The sequence below is a fragment of the Diospyros lotus genome, chromosome 5 (genome assembly GCF_014633365.1).
Source record: "Diospyros lotus cultivar Yz01 chromosome 5, ASM1463336v1, whole genome shotgun sequence".
Classification (NCBI taxonomy): Eukaryota; Viridiplantae; Streptophyta; class Magnoliopsida; order Ericales; family Ebenaceae; genus Diospyros; species Diospyros lotus.
In genome coordinates, this window is record NC_068342.1 from 9,001,564 (window position 1) to 9,023,024 (window position 21,461).

Consider the following 21,461-nt stretch of genomic DNA (forward strand, 5'->3'; position numbering starts at 1 on the left):
GGATTAAACACAGTACCTATTGATGGTTTCAAATTATTATTATTATAGCAAGCCTAAGTCTTTTCCCTTCATCACTCTTAGTTTGACATCCATTAACAATGGAAAAATTGGGCTTGAAATAAATAAGTCAAATTAAGAATATGTAATCAGAAGCTAGTCGGTACCCACCACGCTAGCAGTCTAATTTACTTGAACAAGTCGGAAAGAATTGGGAATTGTATAAATTTGTCATTGTTGATACATAGTGTATGTATTGTAAAAAAAAAAAAAATTAATATTACCATTCCCTGCTCATATTACAATATTAATGGCTTTTAGAGATATATAAATATATTAAAGTGTATTTTAATTTTAATTATGAAAATTCATATTTACCATATTAAGTGTATGTATTGCAAAAAAAATTTCTAGACATTCAATAGCCTATAATATAAACTACTCACTAAATACACACAATTTTACGTCGAACTTTTAAAATTGAACTGCATAATTATAATTATGTGTTAGATTAAAATTTGTTTACAAAGCATTTACATGGAAATATGTAACAGAATAGTGAATAAATGTTAATATCCATTTAGAGGTTTGAGAATAATTACTAGAACTAAAATAAGAATATTTTAAATATTTCAAAATTTTAACCCACAAATTGGACCTCAAATTGGTCTCCATTTCATGCTCCCAGTCAAATAAACCAAGCATTGACTGGAAAAATCAAATAAGAAAAACCATTAAAACAAGGAAGCTACACACACATACACAACTTCAAAAGTCAACTCATCCTTAACATTTTCATATGTACACAGGAAGATAAAGGAAGGAGTAGACCACCAAGAGGGGAATATTAATAACTATATGGCATACCTTGAATATTATTAATTTGTAAGCCTCAACTTGTAGAATTATAGTATTCACCCTCCCTCGAATTGCTTCAAAGATCCCATCCAGAGAGAGAAAGAAGGGAATTGAGAGAGAGAGACAGAGAGATGGAATTCAAGCATTTCAGCCACCCACACAACCTGAGCTTGCAGCAAATCCCTCAGGGCTCCGAAATCCACTGCTCCGGCTGCAACTCTCCAGCCTCCGGCGGCTCGTTCTACACGTGCTGGCAATGCGGCTTCCACCTCCACGACCAATGCTTCAACGCAGCTCGCTCGCTGAACCACCCTTCTCACCCATCTCACCCTCTCACTCTCCTTCCCTCCCCGACTTATCCCTCCTCCTCCTTCTTCTGCAACTCCTGCAACCTCACCGGCACCGGCTTGTCCTATAGCTGCTCACGCTGCGACTTTGATCTCCATATCCACTGCGCTTTCCCACCTGCCGAAACTATGTTCCCTGCTCTTCCTAATCAGAATAGTTACTCTTTCCCGCAAGAAACACCGAGTTTCGGTCCTCCCCCTTTCGCTAATTACGCGCCTGAAACCGCCGGCCATGAATCTGTTCCCAGCACTCTCAGCCCACAATTCAATAATTTTCCGAATCATCAAGCTGTTGTTCCTGAAACTGCAATCTATGCTGAGTACAATTTTCCAAATTCAGCTCCTATTATCAATCCACCTTCGGAGGCCAACCAGCAGCCAACACATTTTCAGTATCCACCGGTTCCTGCTGAAGCTGCAAGCTATGAACAGTACAATTTTCCCCCAAATCATACAGCTGCTCAGTTTCAGCCAGTTCCTGAGGCTGCAACATATGAATCTGTTGTCAGTTATTCTCCGAACCTACAATACGGTTTTCCAAATCAAACAACTGCTTCTGTGAATCCACTTCCACAGTCCACTCAGTATCAATCAGTTGCCGAGGCTGCAACCCATGAATCTGCTGCCAATTTTCCCAACCCACAATATAGTTTTCCAAATCAAACAACTGCTCCTGTGAATGCATTTCCACAGTCGACTGAGTATCAGCCAGTTCCTGAAGCTGCTGCAGCCCATGAATCTGTTGCTAATCCTTTGAACCCACAATACAGTTTTCCAAATCAAACAACTGCTTCTGTGAATGCATTTCCACAGTCGACTCAGTATCAGCCAGTTCCTGAAGCTGCTGCAGCCCATGAATCTGTTGCTAATCCTTTGAACCCACAATACAGTTTTCCAAATCAAACAACTGCTTCTGTGAATCCACTTCCACAGACTCAGTATCAGCCAGTTATTGAAGCTACAAGCCATGAGTCTAGTGCCAGTACTGTTCCTATGCCACACTACCCTCCAAAAAATGATCAACCCCTGCCGAAATCTAATCCCATTAACCCAACAACAAACGTATCACCAGCTAGTGAAAATCAAACACAACTGCGAAACGTGAAACACTTCAGCCACCACCATGCTCTGCGCCCTTATAATGTTCCGGAGGAGGACTACGTCCTCTGCTCAGGCTGCGAGCAGTACCTCTCTGGCTCGGCTTACAGCTGCAGCAAGCCCAGGTGCAACTTCCACCTCCACAAGTCGTGTTTCGAATTGCCCCGAGAGCTTCAACACAAGTCTCACCCGAAGCACGCTCTCGCCCTCCTTTCCTCCCCTCCTTACAAACTAACCGGTGAATTCACCTGCAATGCCTGCCTGAGAACAGGCGCTGCTTTTACATACCACTGCAAGAGTTGCAACTTCGACCTCCATGCCAAGTGTGCTTCTCTGCCCCAAACCATGAAGCGTAAAGATCATGAACACCCGCTCAATCTCCTCTACTCCACTCCATACAAGAAAGGAGAGGGTGACAGGGAAGAGTTGCTTTTCTACTGTGATGTCTGTGAAGGGATAGTTGATGAACGCTGCTGGGTGTACTACTGTGAAGAATGTGACTATGGTACCGACTTGGCTTGTGCCACTGTTGAACCAGACTCGGACGAAGAAGGCCCAGAAACAGGAGAAGAAGAAGCGAGAGGAGGAGGAGAGTCTGGAGAATATTCGGCTGAATCAGCTGAGCTCCAGATGAAAATGCTTCAACTTCAGCTGGAGATGAGCAAACAGCAGGCTCAAATGATTACGAGCATGGGACAGAGTTTGGCCAACTTAGTTTAGAGTTTCTTCGCGGGGCTGGGAAATCATCCTGTTTGGTTTATTCTGGATTGTGTTGTAGGTGTGTCTTAGTTTCTTGCTTCAACTTCTTCATAGGATTTGATTATTTTCACTGTGGTTTTCACTTGATAATTTTTTATCAAATGTCAATGGAATAACCCAAATTTGTTGGGAGCCCTTCTGTGGTTGAAATACGAATGCTCAATAATTGGGTATGCAAGTGAATTCTTACAAATACGACTTAGAAAATGCAAATGTATTATATTTAGTTTTAATATTAGTTTGCATTTAGGGAAAACAAGAAGAGTTATCAAGATGATCCGATGGGGAGCTGCGTATTGCTGCCGAGCAATGTCGCAGTCTTTTGATTAGTTGCATTTTTTGTGATTTCGATTCATTTTGTCAGTTTACATTTCTATGAATTTATTTAAACATTGACAAATATGTGGGTTTGGAGGTGATGAGAGTCAAATTGTTTAGGATTAACCAGTGAATATACTTACACATTACAGCTAAATGTCACATGAATTATCACTCGGAAATATTCAAATAATATTTTTTATTATAAAGATCTGCTTCTAGGACTCCTTTGAGGCACGAAAGATGCCCCAAACTTCCTAAAATTTTCTGTTTAATATGGACTCCACCATTTGCATAGAATTTATTTATAATTTTTGTAAGATGACTTTTCCATATTTGGAGTATAGAAAATAAAAAAAAAAATTCTTAGCTGTTAATTATTTTGGTTTATCCTAGTCAAACCATTATGCAGAAAAGAATCAAACTAGATGAGCTGGGACATTTGATTTTTCAGTGCTATCACATCAGAGTTGATACATTTTTACAATTAAAATAAAAAATGTTTATTTTTGGCCAAAAAAAAAGCCTATTTAAATTAGAGACATTCCATGTATTTTCTATTTATTATTTTTCTAATTCAAAAGACAAATATTAATGATCAAATAGTGTAGAACTCTAAACAAATTAATACGATCGAAGATTAACTTGTGAACAACCTCAGTTTTGATCGTTTGTATTTGTTTATTAATTTATATTGAATGAAAACAAAAAATACAGAAGAACAGGAGCTTGTTTAATAAAGAAAGGCAAGCTTGAAACATAGTTTGGCTTAACTTATTTATATAAAATAATTCATTTATATGTATTTCATTTGAAATTGATTTAAGTTGTCTTTGACTACAAGCATGAAATTTATATGAAAAGAAAATATTTTTTAGATAATTAAATTGTCTAGAATTAAATTTCAAAAAAAAAGTCAATCGAAGGTATTTGATTAGTTTAATTTTTTACCTAAAAATTATAATCTTTTTTTAACTTTTGATGTTTTATTGTCATTAAATTTCAGGGAATTGTCTAAAAATAAATCAAATATATATACACAAATATACATATACCTAGCTTGAGGATGAAGAAGTCGCCGCTACCATTGCTCTTGCTCGTCCTCACTCTCGCTCAGTCCATCGTTGCCATCATTGGCCTTGGCTGTCACCACCATTGCTGTCATCACCATTCACTCCTCGATCGCTCACCGTCGCTCTAGCTCGCTGCCTTTTGTTCCTCGCGACTGTCGGCTACTCTTCCCATCCTCCTCGCTATCACCAGCCACTTTGCTTCTCCTTCACACTTTTTCTTCTCCAATTCCTGAGAATTTCTTTTCCAAGCCCCCCCATAAGAATTTGTTTTCTAACAAAAGTGACAATTTGGATTACTTAGAAAATATAACTAATCCAACACCACCAAAATTGAAATTTACATAGAAAATATTCATTTTTCATAAAAAATAAGCCCAATCAAACAGACCCTTAGTTTATTCTTATATTTAATAAAAGATATAAATATAACTAAGTTTATTTGTGAACATAAAAAAATTGAACTTGATCCAAATAAAAACACGAACACCATTCATAAGGTTTTACTCATAACAAACTAAAATTAATCACATTAAAAATAAACAAAGTTGAACTTGGAAACTTAACTCGTTCACATCTTCTCACCACCCAAATTTAGCACAGAACATAATAATCAATGTCATGTCAAATATGTTTTGATTATCCTCTTAAATATAACAAGGATTTTTAACAGAAAGAAAAATACAAAAATAATTCTGCTTTTTTGGGCTAATCTAAGGATAATTATTTTCTTCTCACATATTCTAATTACAAACATAAGATTAGGCTATATGCGTGTGTGTGTGTGTGTGTGTGTGTGTGTGTACTGGCTTAAATCTCCTAATATATGTAAGTTAAAACTAGCAATATAGCAGCATGTCAGTCATCATTCATATCCAGTATCCAGACAACTTGTCTCGGACTGCTCTAAAGTATATAAAACTTGGGATCAAAATCTGCAGATTTCGATTGAGAGAGCGAAGTCCAGGTCTTTCTGATCAATAGTTAGTAATCAATTCATAGTGGCTGATAAATTATTAATAGCTGTTATCCATTATTAGGTGCATCCATGAAAAATCAAAGGGTGGACTTTCCCATGCCCTTGCTGACTTTCAGAAATAAGCAAAGTCCAAAGTCAAATTAAGCATCTTTAGAAGAAGCTGGCCTTTACCCAACCACCAGCGCATCACCAACTGCAACTTGAGCATTATATAGCTAAGTACCTTATCCTTATATATTATTGGCCGTGTTGAAGAGAAATATGATGATGGAGATGTTGTAGATTTTTGACTGAAATTAATCATATCTTGGCAATATATATAATTTATGTGAAAGTTGCCAGTAAACTTATATGCTTAAAACCGTTGTCACCCGTATAAATAGGTGCACCCTTGGATAGTAAGTAGTAGACCATATTTGAAACCACAGTTTTCTGATAATAACAAATTAAGCTCAAAACCACTTTTCCTTGCCTGTTAGAACAAACAGCCCTTAACTTGGGTTTTCTTTTTTCCTCACATTTGCTTCAATTTTATGTCATTTTTTCATATATTTATACTTGTATAAAAAGATCTTTTATTGAATCTTGACAGAGAATTATATATCTTGTCAATGTCCCTACATTTGGAAGAAAATTCTTATCAAAATAATTAATGTTACATAAATGTTTTTGATGTGTTATATATTTATAAATTTTGTATATATAGATGCTATTTTCTCTGTCAAACATGTGTGACCATTAAAGTGGAGAGAGATTATATAAATAGAGAATCTTTTAAAAATATATATGCAAAAACAAAGTCTTATTGTCTAATAATTATTTAAGCCTATATAAAAACTTGTAAAAAAAATGTAAAATTACAGCCTATGACAGAAGGTCCATTGCTCAAAAACCAAGCTTGAGAAAAGTCAAATTCACTAATTGAAGAATTTTCCATCTTAAAGTGTACAACATGCTAGCAATATAGTATTTGGTCTTGTGCATTGACTTCTAGCTTCAACTTCATCGCTTGCTTCCATCATTTCCGTACCCTACAATATACTAATATGAAATTTGATTGCATTTTTTTGTAATGTTTAGAGCAAGTAGAAGGGTTACTTTACAATCATAAATTTTATTGTTATTATTATTGTCTAATTCTTTTACAAAATTATGTGATTGGTTAATATAATATCTATAAATTAAATTTAAAAAAAGGCCTTTAACTAAAAAAAATCACTATATTACATTATTTTATGTACATTTCTTATACAAATTGTATTTGCAGGAAAATGAATTTTTACAAAATGTGTACATAAAACAATATCATAGTAACATGAAAATGATATTTTGTAATTAAAAATTAATTTATTGTGTATTTTTATTTTTAATATGTGAGTATTAATAAATATGATAGTGTAAAAATAATAGTGATTGGATGACCCTTAATTATTATGGATGCCATTTTCTCCATATAAATAGGATTAGTTACAAAAAAGAATAAAAAACAAACTTTATTTGAGTTTGAAATTTTAAATCAAACTTTTAAATGTTTCTAATAGTAATATTCAATTTTTATTTAATTTCAATTATGCACTAGCATTTGCCTCCATTACATGTTACCATTAGAATATGAATACTAAGCTAATATATAACATGCTAAATAATGAGGTGGTAAACATTATCTCCAATCAAACAATAATTACTAATTGAAACTAAATAAAAGTAAAATAATATTATTATTAAATTTTTTATTTAAAATTAATAACTCAGAGTTAAATTTCAACTTTTCTTTTTTCTAATTAAGTTTATAAATATGTCTGTATGATTTGAGAGAGAGAGAGAGAGAGAGAGAGAGAGATGGACTTCAAGCATTTCAGCCACCTCCACAACCTGAGCTTCCACCAAATGCCGCCGGGCACAGAAACACTCTGCTCCGGCTGCAACCTGCCGGGGCTGGCCGCCGTCTACATGTGCTGGCAGTGCCAATTCTTCCTCCATGAACAGTGCTTTCAAGCCGCCCGCTCCCTCATCAACCACCCATCTCACCCTTCTCACCCTCTCGCCCTTGTCCCCTACCCAACCTACCCCTCCGCTACCTTCTACTGCAACTCCTGCACCCACCCCGGTGCCGGCTTCTCCTACACCTGCCCTGCCTGTGACTTCGACCTCCATCTCCACTGCGCCGCCGCCGCCGCCGCAGCCCAGTTGCCTTATCCTAACGATCAGTCCAACCAAACGCCTCATTTCAGTCCCCAGTATGCTCATAATTCGCCTGATTTATTCTCGACGCATCAACCTGCTCTTGGTAGTACGCCGAGCAGTAGCGGGGTAGGTAGTGGCGGTGGTGCACCGCCGCGGGTTGAGGTGTTGTCAAGCGGCGGCAAGAAGCCGCCGCAGCCGCAGGGCGTGAAACATTTCAGCCACCAACATCCCTTGAATTTCTGTGAAGTGAAAGAAGGTGATAAGATTGCTTGCTCCGGCTGTGAGAAACCGATTTGGGGTTCAGCTTATAGTTGCGGGCAAACCAGGTGCCATTTCAGATTTTCTCTAGGATTTTCTTAGCATTCTGCTTGCTTGTGTTTGTTCATAAAATTTTGTGAAAAAGCTGTGCATATTGTTTTCTTCTCTCTTTTTTGCTAGATTGCTTGTATTTGTCAAACTGAAAATAATGTTTTATGAATTTATTAGAATATTAAATATATGTAAAAAATAAAATAAAAATTATTTTATATTGACAAAAATATATCCATCTTCTACAAAAGATTTGTTTTGTTGGTTGATCCGAAAGGTTAAGTTCTTGATAATCCAAAAGAGATATTAATTATGTGGGTGGCTACTGGCTAGTCAATTGTCCGAAGCTAAGTTGATGAATATGGCTACTAATTATTGGAATGGAAAAGAAAACTCAAAACAGCATTTTTGAGCATTATATTATAATTATTAATATAATTTTAATTTTATTTGAAACACAGGTGCAAGTTCAACCTCCACAACCAGTGCTTCGGGTTGCCCAGAGAGCTCCAACACAAATCCCATCCCGACCACCCTCTCGCCCTTCTCACCTCTCCCCCGTACAAACCCAACGGCACCGGCATCCCCTCCTTCTCCTGCGACGCCTGTCTCTCCGCCGGCTCCGCCTTCCTCTACCACTGCTCCGCCTGCAACTTCGACCTCCACGTCGACTGCGCTTTCATGCCAGAAACCGCCAAGACCCAGAATCACGACCACCGGCTCAGCCTCATCTACGCCCTGCCGGACTTCAAGGAGCAGGAGGGACTGGTCCCCACCTGCGATGTCTGCCTCGGCAAAGTCGACCTTCAGCGCAGCTGGTTCTACTGCTGCCAGGAATGCGATTATGGAACTCATTTGGAGTGTCTCAACGGCAAAGCGGCGGGGCCCAGAGAAGAGGAGTCGGAGCAAGATTTGCTTGCGGCGGCTGTGCTTCAGTTACAGATGCTTCAGCTTCAGTCGCAATTGAATGCACTTAGCAAACAGGGTGGCAGCCTCAAATATTAACTATATAAGTTGCAAATTAACTTGCGTTTAATTTCCTACAGCCGGGAGGAGAAAGTCACCAGAAATATGAATGCCAGCTGAATAATGGAAATTATGGAATGATTTGTCTAGCTAGGTTTTAAGAGTTTATTATGTCACTTCTGTGTTTAATTTCCTTTCTGTTGTAAATTCTGTTTTCTTTCAATTAATTTCTTCCTCTTTTACTTTTCTCTTCGTGCGTGTTATATATATTTTGTTTTTTGGAAATTGTTTTTTTTTTTTTTTTTAGTGAAAGAATTGTTTTTGATTTTATTTGTTGGATTCCATTGTTATAAATTTGTCCATTTGAATTTATATAAAAAGACAAGGTAAGTTAATAAGTATCATCAAACTTCAATGAAACAATTTGAGTTTCCAATTTGTTTAAGTACTGAAGAAAAATTCAAAAATTGTAAAAATGGAGCACATCAATGTAGGCATAAGAAATTAGTACCATACTAATTCTCATCTCAATCTCAAATCAAAGTCCATTCATCAATCCATGAGCTTTATTAGCCTAATACTAACATTAAATAAATAAAAAAAATATTAATAAAATATATCTGAACTAATTACAAACCAAGGCTGTGCTCTACTTGTCACCCTATTCACACTTAATTAGAGTTTTCTCTTCTTTTTTTTTATTTAATAAAAAACTCTCACGTCATTTAGAAAAATTTTAAATCTATACATCTCTCGAACAAATAAAATCTGCTGAATACTTATTGAGACTGGTAAAAATTGTCATCCCATAACTCACTAAATTTTAAAAGGTTTTTCAAATTATTAAATGATCAGTACAACCAAAAAATATAAAGTTAAAATTGTAAATATTTAAGGGGTAATATGAAGGTGGCGGGGTGGTGCGATGACCAAAATGTTCGCAATTTTGTTTCTGCTATAAGTGGGTTCTCGTTAATTAATGATATTGAATATGAGAAAATTGTGATACAATCACAAAAAATAGTACTAGTTTGTTCAGCGAGACATACAAATTCTATTACGATTGATCTAAACATTTGCGAAGCTATCATATATTCATGTGTAGTGAGGCAACTAGTTTAGGCCAAAGCATATTAGACACACATGATGATGACATGAGTGTAAAAAGTAGTAAGTATACTATAAATATGTACAGGTATGTCCGCTCTGCACCCTCATACTTAACGAAATTATATTATTAGGCAAGTCCTATAACGCATCACATATGGAGCGAGAGGAGGAGAGAGAGTGCCTTATTTTTCTAGTAATCGATTTGTTGAGCGATCGGTCTTAATTAGATCATTGAAGAAGCCTTTGCGGGTTGGATCATGATTTAAATCTATTGGAGATGATATCCAAGTGATAGTTAATGGTTAATGCCGGTTGATGCTGAGGGCTGGCATGGCATGGAGAGAGGTGGATAAATAAACTAAAGGATAGGAGGAGCACGCATATTATAAAGAAAACAAGGTCTGTCTCCTACTACCATCTAGAGCCCAGCATCGTATCAATCAATAATCTGGGTTTGATAGGAATAATATGAACCCCGGTGGTTCGAATCCCCTATATATTGGGCCTCATGAATACCCTAGCCCGTTTGATACCTATGCGGCCCAATAGCCGAAGACTTCCAGTTCCAGATAGCTCTCTACTCCTAACCCAAACTTCCATTTTCCGATCCAGTGTCACCCAATTTCTCTACTGCTCCCACGGGCCGAACGCCAAAGCCCCAGCTGGATGAAGCCTTGAAGGGTTGGTTGGGAGCCATCCAGTAGTGCCCAATCTCGGTTGAAGATATCACCAAGGAATTACCAATACCAGCCACCCATTTTAGGGGTACTTTCAGCAGGGCCAGCCACCCCAACTGCGTAAGTTCATAGAAGTTCCAGTTCAACTAGCCTCCCATTCCATTTGAAACCATCTCTCTCTCTCTCTCTCTCTCTCTCTCTCTATGCTCAAATAAATTAATCGATGATTCTGATTCTTCAAGCAGCCCACCTGCATAATCAAACCCTAATAAAAGCAAAAATGATAAAATGGAATTGAATCCAAGGAGCCCAGGTACAAACATCATCTGCCATTTCTAATCATCTTTGCAGACATGCATCAACGGTCGTCAACTATTTAGAAGAAACAGCAAATTTTATTACCAGTCAGAACCTAGAGAGCATCATCTATATCGCACTAGGCCACAGTTAAGAGCAACAAAAAGAAAAGAACATACAGCAACTCTAGAAAAAGCTATCACAAGCAACACGGCATATGTACAAGAATTTGCACTAATAACAAGAAGGAACCTACAAATTCCGTAGTAATCAGAAGTTATAAGACTTCAAAGAAGCCAATCCATTTTCACTTGCCATCATCATGCATCCCCCTCGCCGCCGTGGGCATTATTGTTCTGCGAGCAAATATCGCCGCTTTCCTCATTCTCCGATCCATTTTCCGAAGCCTCATCGGCATTATCCCAAAATCGTCCATGGCCACCGTCAGTCTCCAAACACTGAACCTTCCTCCTCAAGTCCTCCAATTCTCTTTCCATGAAGAAAACCCTCTCCTTCAACGTCAAATTCTCCTCTTCCAAGTGCGTTATGTGCGAGTCCTGATCATCGACCCTGTTTTCCAGAGCATTCTCACTCGGATATATCATCTCGAATCGACTTAAATCATGATCCAACCGCCTCTCAACTTCCACGTGCTCTTCCACATCACTACCGCTGGAACCGCCATTTTCTTCTTCCTCCTCAGCCTCGTGCCCCGGCGATCGGAGCCGAATCAAGCCGTTCATCGAGCCATAACCGTCTACGCCCCACTCTTCCATGGCCATATCCACTAAAACCTCCCTCGAGGGCGAGAATATCGGCGTCGGAAGTATCGCCGGCGTCACCGGACACGGCGAGACCAGGGAGGCGATTCCGCCAGCCTTCTTCGCCCGGATTATGAAAGACGTGGTGTTCCGAGGCGCGAGTGGAGCGAAACGGTTGTTGAATTTCTTCTTCGAGTAGAATCGGCGTGCTTTCAGTCGATTCTGAGACTGCAGATCGTTGAGATTCGGCGGTTTGTAGCCTCCACCAGTAGCGACGTTCCCGACGCCGAGGGTGTCCTTCCGGCGAATTTCATTGCGTTTATCTGACTTTTTGCCCTTCCAATTCCCTCTCCCGAGGTTCGCCGAACCAAAATTAGGTCTCTGAAATGAAACAAAACTCGGGGGATCGTCGTGCAACGTCATCGGATCCGCCGTTACCGGCGCCGGCGTCCAGAGTCCGTACCATCGGTTCATCATCTGAGACTGGTCCATGATCTATAAGAGTGATGATCGTTCATCCAATCTGACGGCCGTGATTCTACTATCGAGAGGCCTAACCTCGGCCGCGAAACAGGAGAACAAGCCCCCAAAGCAACCTCAAAAAAATCGCCAGTACACTCGAAATCAGGCCATGGACTCTGAATCTCGATTCAAACTGGAAATGAGCCTTTACGTTGATTAAATAAAAAGAAGAAAAATAGATCCGACGTGGTTGAGAATTTGAAGCCTTTCAAAATACAAACCCTAAAAACCCTAGAAATTTTGTGGATGTCGTAGATCTCCTCTTCTCCTCTTCTCTTCTCTTCTGTGTGTGTGGGGGAGCTCAACGCTACGCGAGGCATGGACGTTAATGACGCCGCAGCACGTGAAGGGCGCGTGAGCAGGTGCAGATAAGTATCGATGGCGTCGGCTTTGAGAGGGGCAGTAGTGGGCGTAGGGTGAGGGATGGACGGTTGGATTCGCGTAGGTTTTTGATGCGACGTCTCAGATTAAGTGTTTCTGTTCTGGAGATGCGGATTTCTTTGCTTTTTGATCAAATCGAGTGCGCCGCACCGCACTGCACTGCGTGCTTACGTGGGCGACATTTTCGCTTCCATTGGCCTAAACTTATTTAGTCACCGTTAACAAGACCAGGACCAAAAAAGTTGTAACTAATTAAGCCCAAAATAAATTTTGTTGGTTGATTTTATTGTGATAAATTTATTTATTTATTTTAATATTAAATAATAAAAATATTAAAATTTAATAAATATACTTTGCTTATAAATAATTTGTTACTCTATCTTCATGTTGCGTTCTTACAAAATTTATAATTTAACATGTGATTCGTTGTTGCACTTATAATTGCATGAAAACAATTTAGAGATCTTGTTTGTCATTTTTAAATCGTTTCCATTTTGAAAACTGAAAAAAAGGTCAAAAAATATTTTTATAATTTTAGAAATGTTTTAGAGCACATTTCATAATAACATTAAAATATTAAAAATACATTTTTTAGTGACTAATGGCGATTAGAGACAGAATTTCTTCTATGTCAAACCAACATATATATATATATATATGAGCTCTTAAGGCCAATTATAATGGCACAAAGGGATCGATCTTATAATTTTTTAAATATTATTTAAATGATAAATTTATATTTTTATTTAAATTACATTATGATTTAAATTAAACATATATTGTAGTGGCCCACTACCGGATAGTCCCGCTAGCATAGGATATCCGAAAGGAGGTCATCACAAGTGTGATATAGAACAATAACATACAACACCATAATACTATCCTTAGATAAACTCAGCGGAAGCTAACATAAAGGTTTACAACATCTTAGACCATAGTCTAAACAAAATGAAATACAATGGCACTAACAAATTTTACAACATAAAATTTCCTCACACTTACCCTCATCACAAATGCTAACATAGACCATCTAATTTGGAAGGTCTCTGTACACTTCTAACCCTGAGCTTTAGCCCCACTGGGCTCGCCCTCAACCACTGCTCTACTTGTACCTGGAATGACATGAGAGTAAACAAGGTGAGCCACAAGGCTCAGCAAGTGTATTTATAAAGCATGGAGATATAGAATCAAAAGCAGGGATAATCAAGATAGAATAAACAACTCTATGAGGAGATATTAGTATAACGCGACTCATAAGTTCTCGGTTTACATTAATTTCCCATGCCGTGATTATTACATATATTATGCACTCGTTCCCATGCTCATGCATATGCACCAATAGTAGGGAATTTTTCTGCATAATTCTCAAGGCTCTCACGGCCTATATATATATATATATCCATTCATGAATATATATGCATCATGAAAATAAATCAACAAATGATAACAATTTGAGCCACGCCTTCTGGGTTGATGGCCACCTCACCCGCGTCAAGCGCTCATAGGATATCCTTTCTCATCCACGGACTTAGCCGTCGCGCAAAATAATAGGTGCGCAAATCAGTATAATCATGCATCACATATGCATATCCCCATTTCATGTCAATCCTCAATGATTAAGAAAAATCTCAAATCATGCTTAACATGCACAATTACATAAATCAAAGTGTGCATTATCTTATGATCACAGGGTAAATTTTAATACATTTATTGACTCATACTTATAGAAATGCCCAAACCAATATTTACGGTATATTTTTACCCCAATAATAATCGCAAGGAATCAAAATTTATACATGCAAGAAACACTAAATCTTGCATGACACTAGACCCTAATGAATAAATGTCATTCCTTAAGAAATGTAGGGTGACACAAAACCCTATTTAGATTTTTGCAATGTTCAACAAGAAAACGAATTAATATTGCAAGATTTATCGAAATAAGGAAAATAAAACCCTTTTATCCAACAATGAGGGTTATCAAGAATAATTCAAAAAAAACAATGGCAGAACTATACAAAAATCATAATTTTAAACGTAGGAAGGATAGACTACATAGGAAGAGTTGAATAACAACATATTTCAGAAATTTCCAGATTTCAAGCATATTTTCAAAAATCCAATCTGGGCTCAATATTTGGTCAAATACCACAAACGATATACCAAATCAAAGCCTAATGAGTCTAGTTTCTGGAACATTAACTGGATTTGAAATCGGAAATAACCACAAGGAGATATTCCACAAAAACCGAAACAAGGCAGAATTTGAAACAGTAATTTACAGAATTCTACATAGAATTCAACAAGGTTGTTATGGGTACAAATCATAACCAAAAATTTCAAATCTTATACCGAATCGAAGCCCATGAAGTCTATTTTATAGAAAAAATAAATGGATCACAATTTGGATATAACCACAGAGCATTATACCCCAAAAACCGAAGCAAGAACAGATTATTCAAAAACAGAGCAGAAAATTTCCAAATTCTGGGCAAGAATTTACAAGGATACTGTAGGCTCAAAACATAGCCAAAAATTCTAAAAAATTTACCAAATGAATATTATCAAGTCTAGTTTATATAGAAACAAACGGATCTTGAATCGGATATAACCACAGAGAGTTATACCCTAAAGAATACAACAAGGTCAGTTTACTCGAAAGCAGTAAAATTTCCAGATCTTAGCAGGGATTTACAAGGCTATAACATGATCAAATCTTAGTCAAAAAATTCGATTCTTGTGTCTAAAATTGAGCTTAAGATGTCTACTTTACAACCCAACAAACGGATCTCAATTTGGATATAAACACAAGGAGTTATAGACCAAAGAACATAACATGGTCAGTGAATCCGAGAATAAGAATTTAAGAGCAACAACTTAAAAATGAAGAAAACAAGCCTTCTAAGATGGAAACAAGGTTGAAGAACTTGCATTAAAAGATAAACAAGAAAAGAAAAACTTACACAATCATAAGGAGAAGAAGGAGAAGAAGATCTTGAATTTGAAACAAGAAGGAAGGGAACTTGCCTTAGATGGTTGCAATCCAAAGAGATGAAGACACCCCTTGAAATTGAAAATTCCATAGTCTCCACTTAAAGCTTCAATGAAGAAGAACAATGGAGGAAGAAGAGACAATCGGGAGAGGGAGAAGAAGGAGGGAACAAGAAAGTAAAAAGAAAGAAAAGGAGGAAAAAAAATGTGGGAGACTTGTCTCCCAACTCCTTTCAATCCATCTCCCTTTTAATTTTCTCTAATTTACCCTTCATACTAACACACAAAATTCACATATCTCTTACCCATTTTGGTCATTTTACCATTTTCTTAATCTTTTTTTCTTTTTAATTAAGATACCATTCTCTATGCCCATGGCCCAAGCCCAAGTCAAAATATATAATCCAAGCCCAAGTCAAAATATATGGCCCAATCCAATTAAGGCCCAATGGACTTTTCTTGAGATTTGGGTTCAACCCAATTCATTTACACTTAAGATTTAATTATTTATCAATGGTCTAATTCAAATAAGGCCCAAACCCATTTAGCCCACAACTTTGAGACTTTTTCACACCAAATATTATTTTCATTAATTTACCCCATTACCAACTCATATAATATTTTTAACAATTAATTAATAAAGGCAACAACTCTAATGTGCAAACTAAAATACCCATAACACCTAGACCCACTAACGGGTCGTTACAGTTTCTCCCCCCTTAAGGGAATTTGGTCCCCCAAATTCATACCTAGTCAGTCAAATAGCCGGGGAAAGAGACGTATCATCTCATTCTCGAGCTCTTAAGTAGCCTCATCTGAAGAATGACGTTGCCACTAGACTTTAACAAACGGAATTGACCGATTTCGCAACACTTTTTCTTTTCGCTCCAAAATGCTAACAGGCATTTCTTCATATGAAGCATCCTGTCTAACCTCTAAAGCTCGATAATCTATCACGTGTTGGGGGTTTGACACATATTTCCTCAATATAGATACATGAAAAACATTGTGCACCCCCAACAACTGAGGAAGTAACGTTAACTTGTAAACCAAGGATCCATTTCCTCCAAAATCTCAAACGGCCCGATATAGTGAGGATTGAGTTTCCCCAAAACTCCAAATTAGCACACACCTATCATGGCATTACCCTAGTCCATACCTCGAGCTTAACGAGATATTCACCACACCACTCTCCTAACTAGGAATTATTTCATGTTCAACAAAGATAATGAGACTTTTCTTACTATCCGACGTCACTTGCCAACTGGGATCACTTCCCTTACCTAATTACCAACCTAGCCTCAATCATCTTTGTTTAGGCTACAATCTCCATATTCTCAAACTTATTGGGCTACCTCGATATTCGTGCCTTACATTGAAATAAGCGCATCATCTTGATTTGCGTGTTAACTTTAAAATTTGCACAAGTCACTTCATCTTAAGCCCCGAAGCACCTTTGACTGAGCCTCAAAGCACTTCCTTGGTATGTGTGCCTTGACCTTGAAATGCATGCAAATTCTCGATTCTCGTGCATCACCTCAATTCTGGTGCACTATCTCGATTTTTGTGCACTGTCTCAAAACACGTGCCCGAACCCCTTTTTTTTTTTTTCCAAAATCTCCGAAATATTAGTAAATCTCCATTTCCTATTTTCTAGGAATTTTTTCCATATATATATATATATTTTTAAGGATTTTCTGGTATATATATATTATATATATTTATATATATATATTTTTTTTTTACATATATATTATTATATATATATATATATTTTTTTATTTCTCCTTCCTTCTCATTCTTCTCCCGAATTCCCTTCTTCTTCCTTCTTCTTTCCTCTTCTGCAACGCACAATTAGGGCAACAGCCACCGTGCACCGCCTCCATCGGTCGTCTCCACCATAGCCATCGCAGCACCTGCGTAACCAGCAGCCGCAAGCCACCGTGTGACTTCCTCATGCCCTAGCCGCCGATCACCATCTTCTTCTTCCTCTTCCTTTTCTCTGCAACTCACAAATCGGCCAATCAGCAACCGACCGCGAGCCTCGCCACCACCTCCGACGGCCACCATCGCCGGCTCGGCAACCACCCCAGCGTTGCATCGCCATCGGCCGCAAGCCATCGCTTGGCTTCCTCACGCCTAGTCACTAATCACCAGCTCCTCCCAGCCATCACTTCCGGCACAATCGGCCGACACCTTGGCCAGATCTGGTCACGCAGTCACCGTTGCTTACTCCCTCGCACAGCCGTCAGCCCTCGCTCGGCTTCCTTCAGCCGCCACAGCGACCCTCGTCGCCTCTGCAACTGCTGCCATATCGGGGTCGATTCGACCCGACTCGGCACGACCCTTACCCGATCTAACTCGGCCCGACCCGACCAAATCCGACTCAGCCTGACCCGACCCGATCCAACTCGGCCTGACCCGACCCGATCCAACTCGGCCCGACCCGACCGTACTTGATCCGCTTCAGGTTTGACCCACTAGATCTGACCCCTATCTAATTTGACTTATCAGATTAGATCTAACCCATATCTGATTTGATCCATTCAATTAGATCTAACACATATCTGATTTGCTTAGATCTAACCAAATCCATATCTATCATGCCAAGGCACAACACAATGAACCCCCGGTCTCGATGTGGTGCCTGTGTAGTCTTAAATAGAGGATGTCATCCACAGTGCATTTTTGCTCCTTATTTTCGTTGTGAGAGTGGTACTGCTCATTTTGCTACTGTTCGTGAAGTTTATACTATCAGAAATGTCGTCAACCTCTTGACTCCGCTTTCGGTAAATGACTGATTTTGGGCTTCCGATACACTTCTCTTTGAAGCTCAATCCCGGCTTCAGGATCCTGTTTATGGGTGTGTATCTTGATTAGTGGTTAATTTTGTAAAAATTTTGTTATAATTATACCCTTCTTTTGATCTTAAAAATGGTTTAAATTAGATATTAATATATATTTTATGGTTATATGCAAGTTTAAATTGAAAAATGAATGAAATGAAATTTTAAAGTAAAATTTAATAATAATAATAATAATATATAAAATTATATATAATACATATACATCATTATATGCATGCATGTAATATATATATATAATATAATCTAATATATATATGTGCCATGTGTAATACATATATATAATATATAATTTATTAATAACATTAAATTATTATTATTTTTTTTTTTAGGCATGAAGAATTCAAGCCCATGAAGACTTAAAGTCCATGAAGAATTCAAATCCATGAAGAAATCAAACCCATGAAGAAATCAAGTCCATGAAAAATTAAAGTCCATGAAGAATTCAAATCCATGAAGAAATCAAATCCATGAAGAAATCAAGTCCATGAAGAATTCAAGCCCATGAAGAATTAAGGCCCAATTTGAACAACCCATGGAAAATATTATTTTGAGAAGGCCCAAGGATTATTTTTAATCCTAATGAAGATTAAAAACCAATTTATAGAAATCTATTTTTATTTTTTATGTGAGAGCTTTATTAGGTGTGTTTTTTAGCTAAAATCCATTTAACTATTAGGTGGATATTATAGCTAAAATCCATTTAACTTTATGAGTGCTTTATTAGGTATGTATTTTAGCTAAAATCCATTTAATATTAGGTGTGTATTATAGCTAAAATCCATTTAACTTTAAGTGTGTGAGTGCCCATTAGATATAATTATGTCTAATTGAATAATTGAAATTGTGTGGTTTGTATTGCATCTTGTGGCCTATAAATAGGTCACTTGATTACATTTGTAAGTGTGATTATTATTCTTGAATAAAAGTTTAGTTGTTTCCTTATAATTCTCTCTTTGAGAATTGTTCTTGTTCTTTCTCATTTTCTTTAGTACTTTCTCTTATAATCTTATTTTTTTTTCTTTCTTCTTTTAAATTCTTATGTCATTTATTATTACTTTATTATTTACCGCCTAAATGGCCGGTTAATTTGTGCCTTTAAATTTCTGTAATTTTAATTCTTGTCATTTAATTATTCACCGCCTAAATGGCCGGTTAGTTTATGCCTTTAAATTTCTGCAATTTTAATTCTTGTCATTTAATTATCCACCGCCTAAATGGCCGGTTAGTTTATGCTTTTAAATTTCTTGTCATTTAAATTCTGTTATTTAAATTACGTCATTTAAATTTCTGTCAATTAACTTTCAAATAAAAATGAGTAGTTAAATCTAATCTTGGGTTAAGGCAAGGACAGTGTCCAATGCCAATGATTCCCAAAGAAAGCTGCGCTTTAAATAAGTAACATTAATTTAAATTTCAGTATGAGTGTGTATTAATTATTAAAAAAATCACTAGGTTTGGATTGGAGCGTAAGCCTAACTTAGAGCTTTCATGCCATGTATGAGAGTTACTAGAACTGGAAACGCTATCATACCCAAACCCGGATGATTAATTTAGTTGTTTTGTATATTAATTGTAATTGGATTTATGGTAGTTGCTTAAATTAGAATCCCGCATATCATGTATGGGGATTGCTTAACCTAGAACTATCATCATCTCTAATTGCATTTAATAACAAACCCTCATATCTGAAATTAAATTAATGTTGCTAATCTTATATGCTAAAATTTGGGAATCAACGGGTTGGTACTGAAATTGTCTTAACTCAAGCACTATCCAAATTCATATTTTTACGTTTAATGTTTATTTCAATTTTTGCCTTACTTTATTTTCTAGTATCTGTTGTCTAAAAACAAAATCATAAAAAATCTTGTTGTCAATTTGTCCAAATGCGTGTGCGTGTGTGTGACATTCTTTTTCTTTTGCCATAAATAAATCTCTCAGTGGACGACCTGGATTCATCCAGAAAATATAAATTTAAATTTGGACTACAACTGCACTCGTACACTGGCGAGTATAAACCTCTCACTAAAATAAAAAAAATATAAAAGTTTTATTATGATTTGTTTTTATTGTGTTTTAATTGCAGGGTGAGAGTGCAGTCATATCTCACATTCTTGCTCTTCAGCAACAGGTTAGTGAGCTGCAAGCCTATCGAGCTTATTTGCAAGATTCACTATTCGCATATTATTCTTCGCATCCCCAACTTGTTCCTCCATTTGATCCAAATTTCAACTGGAGCTCTAGTCCTCCCACCATCCCAGAGGCTACTCTACCTCACCCTGGCGAAACGAGCAGCAGCCAGATGCCGCTCTTGGATGACCTTGATGAGCTAGGTCCAGTCATCTTTGGCCACCGCCGACGTCCTTGAGCATTGGCACATTATCAGTTTTTATGGTTTGCCCCCCTCTTTTTTTTTTTTTTGACTGTACGGCTTGATCTCTTGTATTATATTTGAACATATGGAATGAATGTTATGTTTTGAGTACTTTCACATTTCATTCCATTGTCCTTCCCTCGATAGCATATCAATTACAAACAAATTATATCAACCTCTTGCAATTTTTAATAATTAATCACATCGAGGTAAATGATATTGAATCTTAATTGTCATCTCATTCGAAGATTGAAAATTTACATCCTAAGTCAGGCTACACAAACTTCTGAACCGCCGCGCCATGCTAGTGGCACTACCATGACACTACAATCCCCACGAAAATTAGGCTTAGTCCAGACATAACCTATAGTTCACTCTAGGTCTTCGGCATTTAATCGTCTCTACAACAGACTGGTTATTCCATATAGAGGGTCACGGTCCCTCAACATGAGTTAACCTAGTGGCCACCTCCCACCTGCATTCAGTGGTCCCTAGCATTAAACCCGTCACTGATAGGCATCACCTGTAGTATTATTCCATGCTAGAGCCATTCCTCATTCCGTGGGTTTCACTCTCTATGGACATCTTGAGACAAT

The 21,461-nt window shown here is 37.3% G+C and overlaps 4 protein-coding genes across 4 annotated transcripts; 3 read left to right on the forward strand and 1 right to left on the reverse strand.

Moving 5' to 3' along the window:
• The first annotated feature begins 887 nt into the window (after nucleotides 1–887).
• On the forward strand, nucleotides 888–3,232 carry LOC127802472 (uncharacterized). Its single transcript, XM_052338306.1, has one exon. It carries the CDS (start codon nucleotides 987–989, stop codon nucleotides 3,018–3,020), a length of 2,034 nt encoding a protein of 677 aa, XP_052194266.1. The 5' UTR covers nucleotides 888–986; the 3' UTR covers nucleotides 3,021–3,232.
• Nucleotides 3,233–7,313: 4,081 nt separating this feature from the next.
• On the forward strand, nucleotides 7,314–9,163 carry LOC127801586 (uncharacterized). Its single transcript, XM_052336834.1, has 2 exons — nucleotides 7,314–7,936; nucleotides 8,381–9,163. The coding sequence occupies exons 1-2, from the start codon at nucleotides 7,314–7,316 to the stop codon at nucleotides 8,922–8,924; spliced, it is 1,167 nt and encodes a 388-aa protein (XP_052192794.1). The 3' UTR covers nucleotides 8,925–9,163.
• Nucleotides 9,164–10,990: 1,827 nt separating this feature from the next.
• Nucleotides 10,991–12,634, reverse strand: LOC127801083 (uncharacterized). Its single transcript, XM_052335931.1, has one exon. It carries the CDS (start codon nucleotides 12,220–12,222, stop codon nucleotides 11,290–11,292), a length of 933 nt encoding a protein of 310 aa, XP_052191891.1. The 5' UTR covers nucleotides 12,223–12,634; the 3' UTR covers nucleotides 10,991–11,289.
• A 5,611-nt stretch (nucleotides 12,635–18,245) lies between these two features.
• On the forward strand, nucleotides 18,246–20,859 carry LOC127801587 (LOB domain-containing protein 18-like). The gene is made up of 2 exons (XM_052336835.1): nucleotides 18,246–18,413; nucleotides 20,578–20,859. Exons 1-2 carry the CDS (start codon nucleotides 18,246–18,248, stop codon nucleotides 20,857–20,859), a joined length of 450 nt encoding a protein of 149 aa, XP_052192795.1.
• The last annotated feature ends 602 nt before the right edge of the window (nucleotides 20,860–21,461 follow it).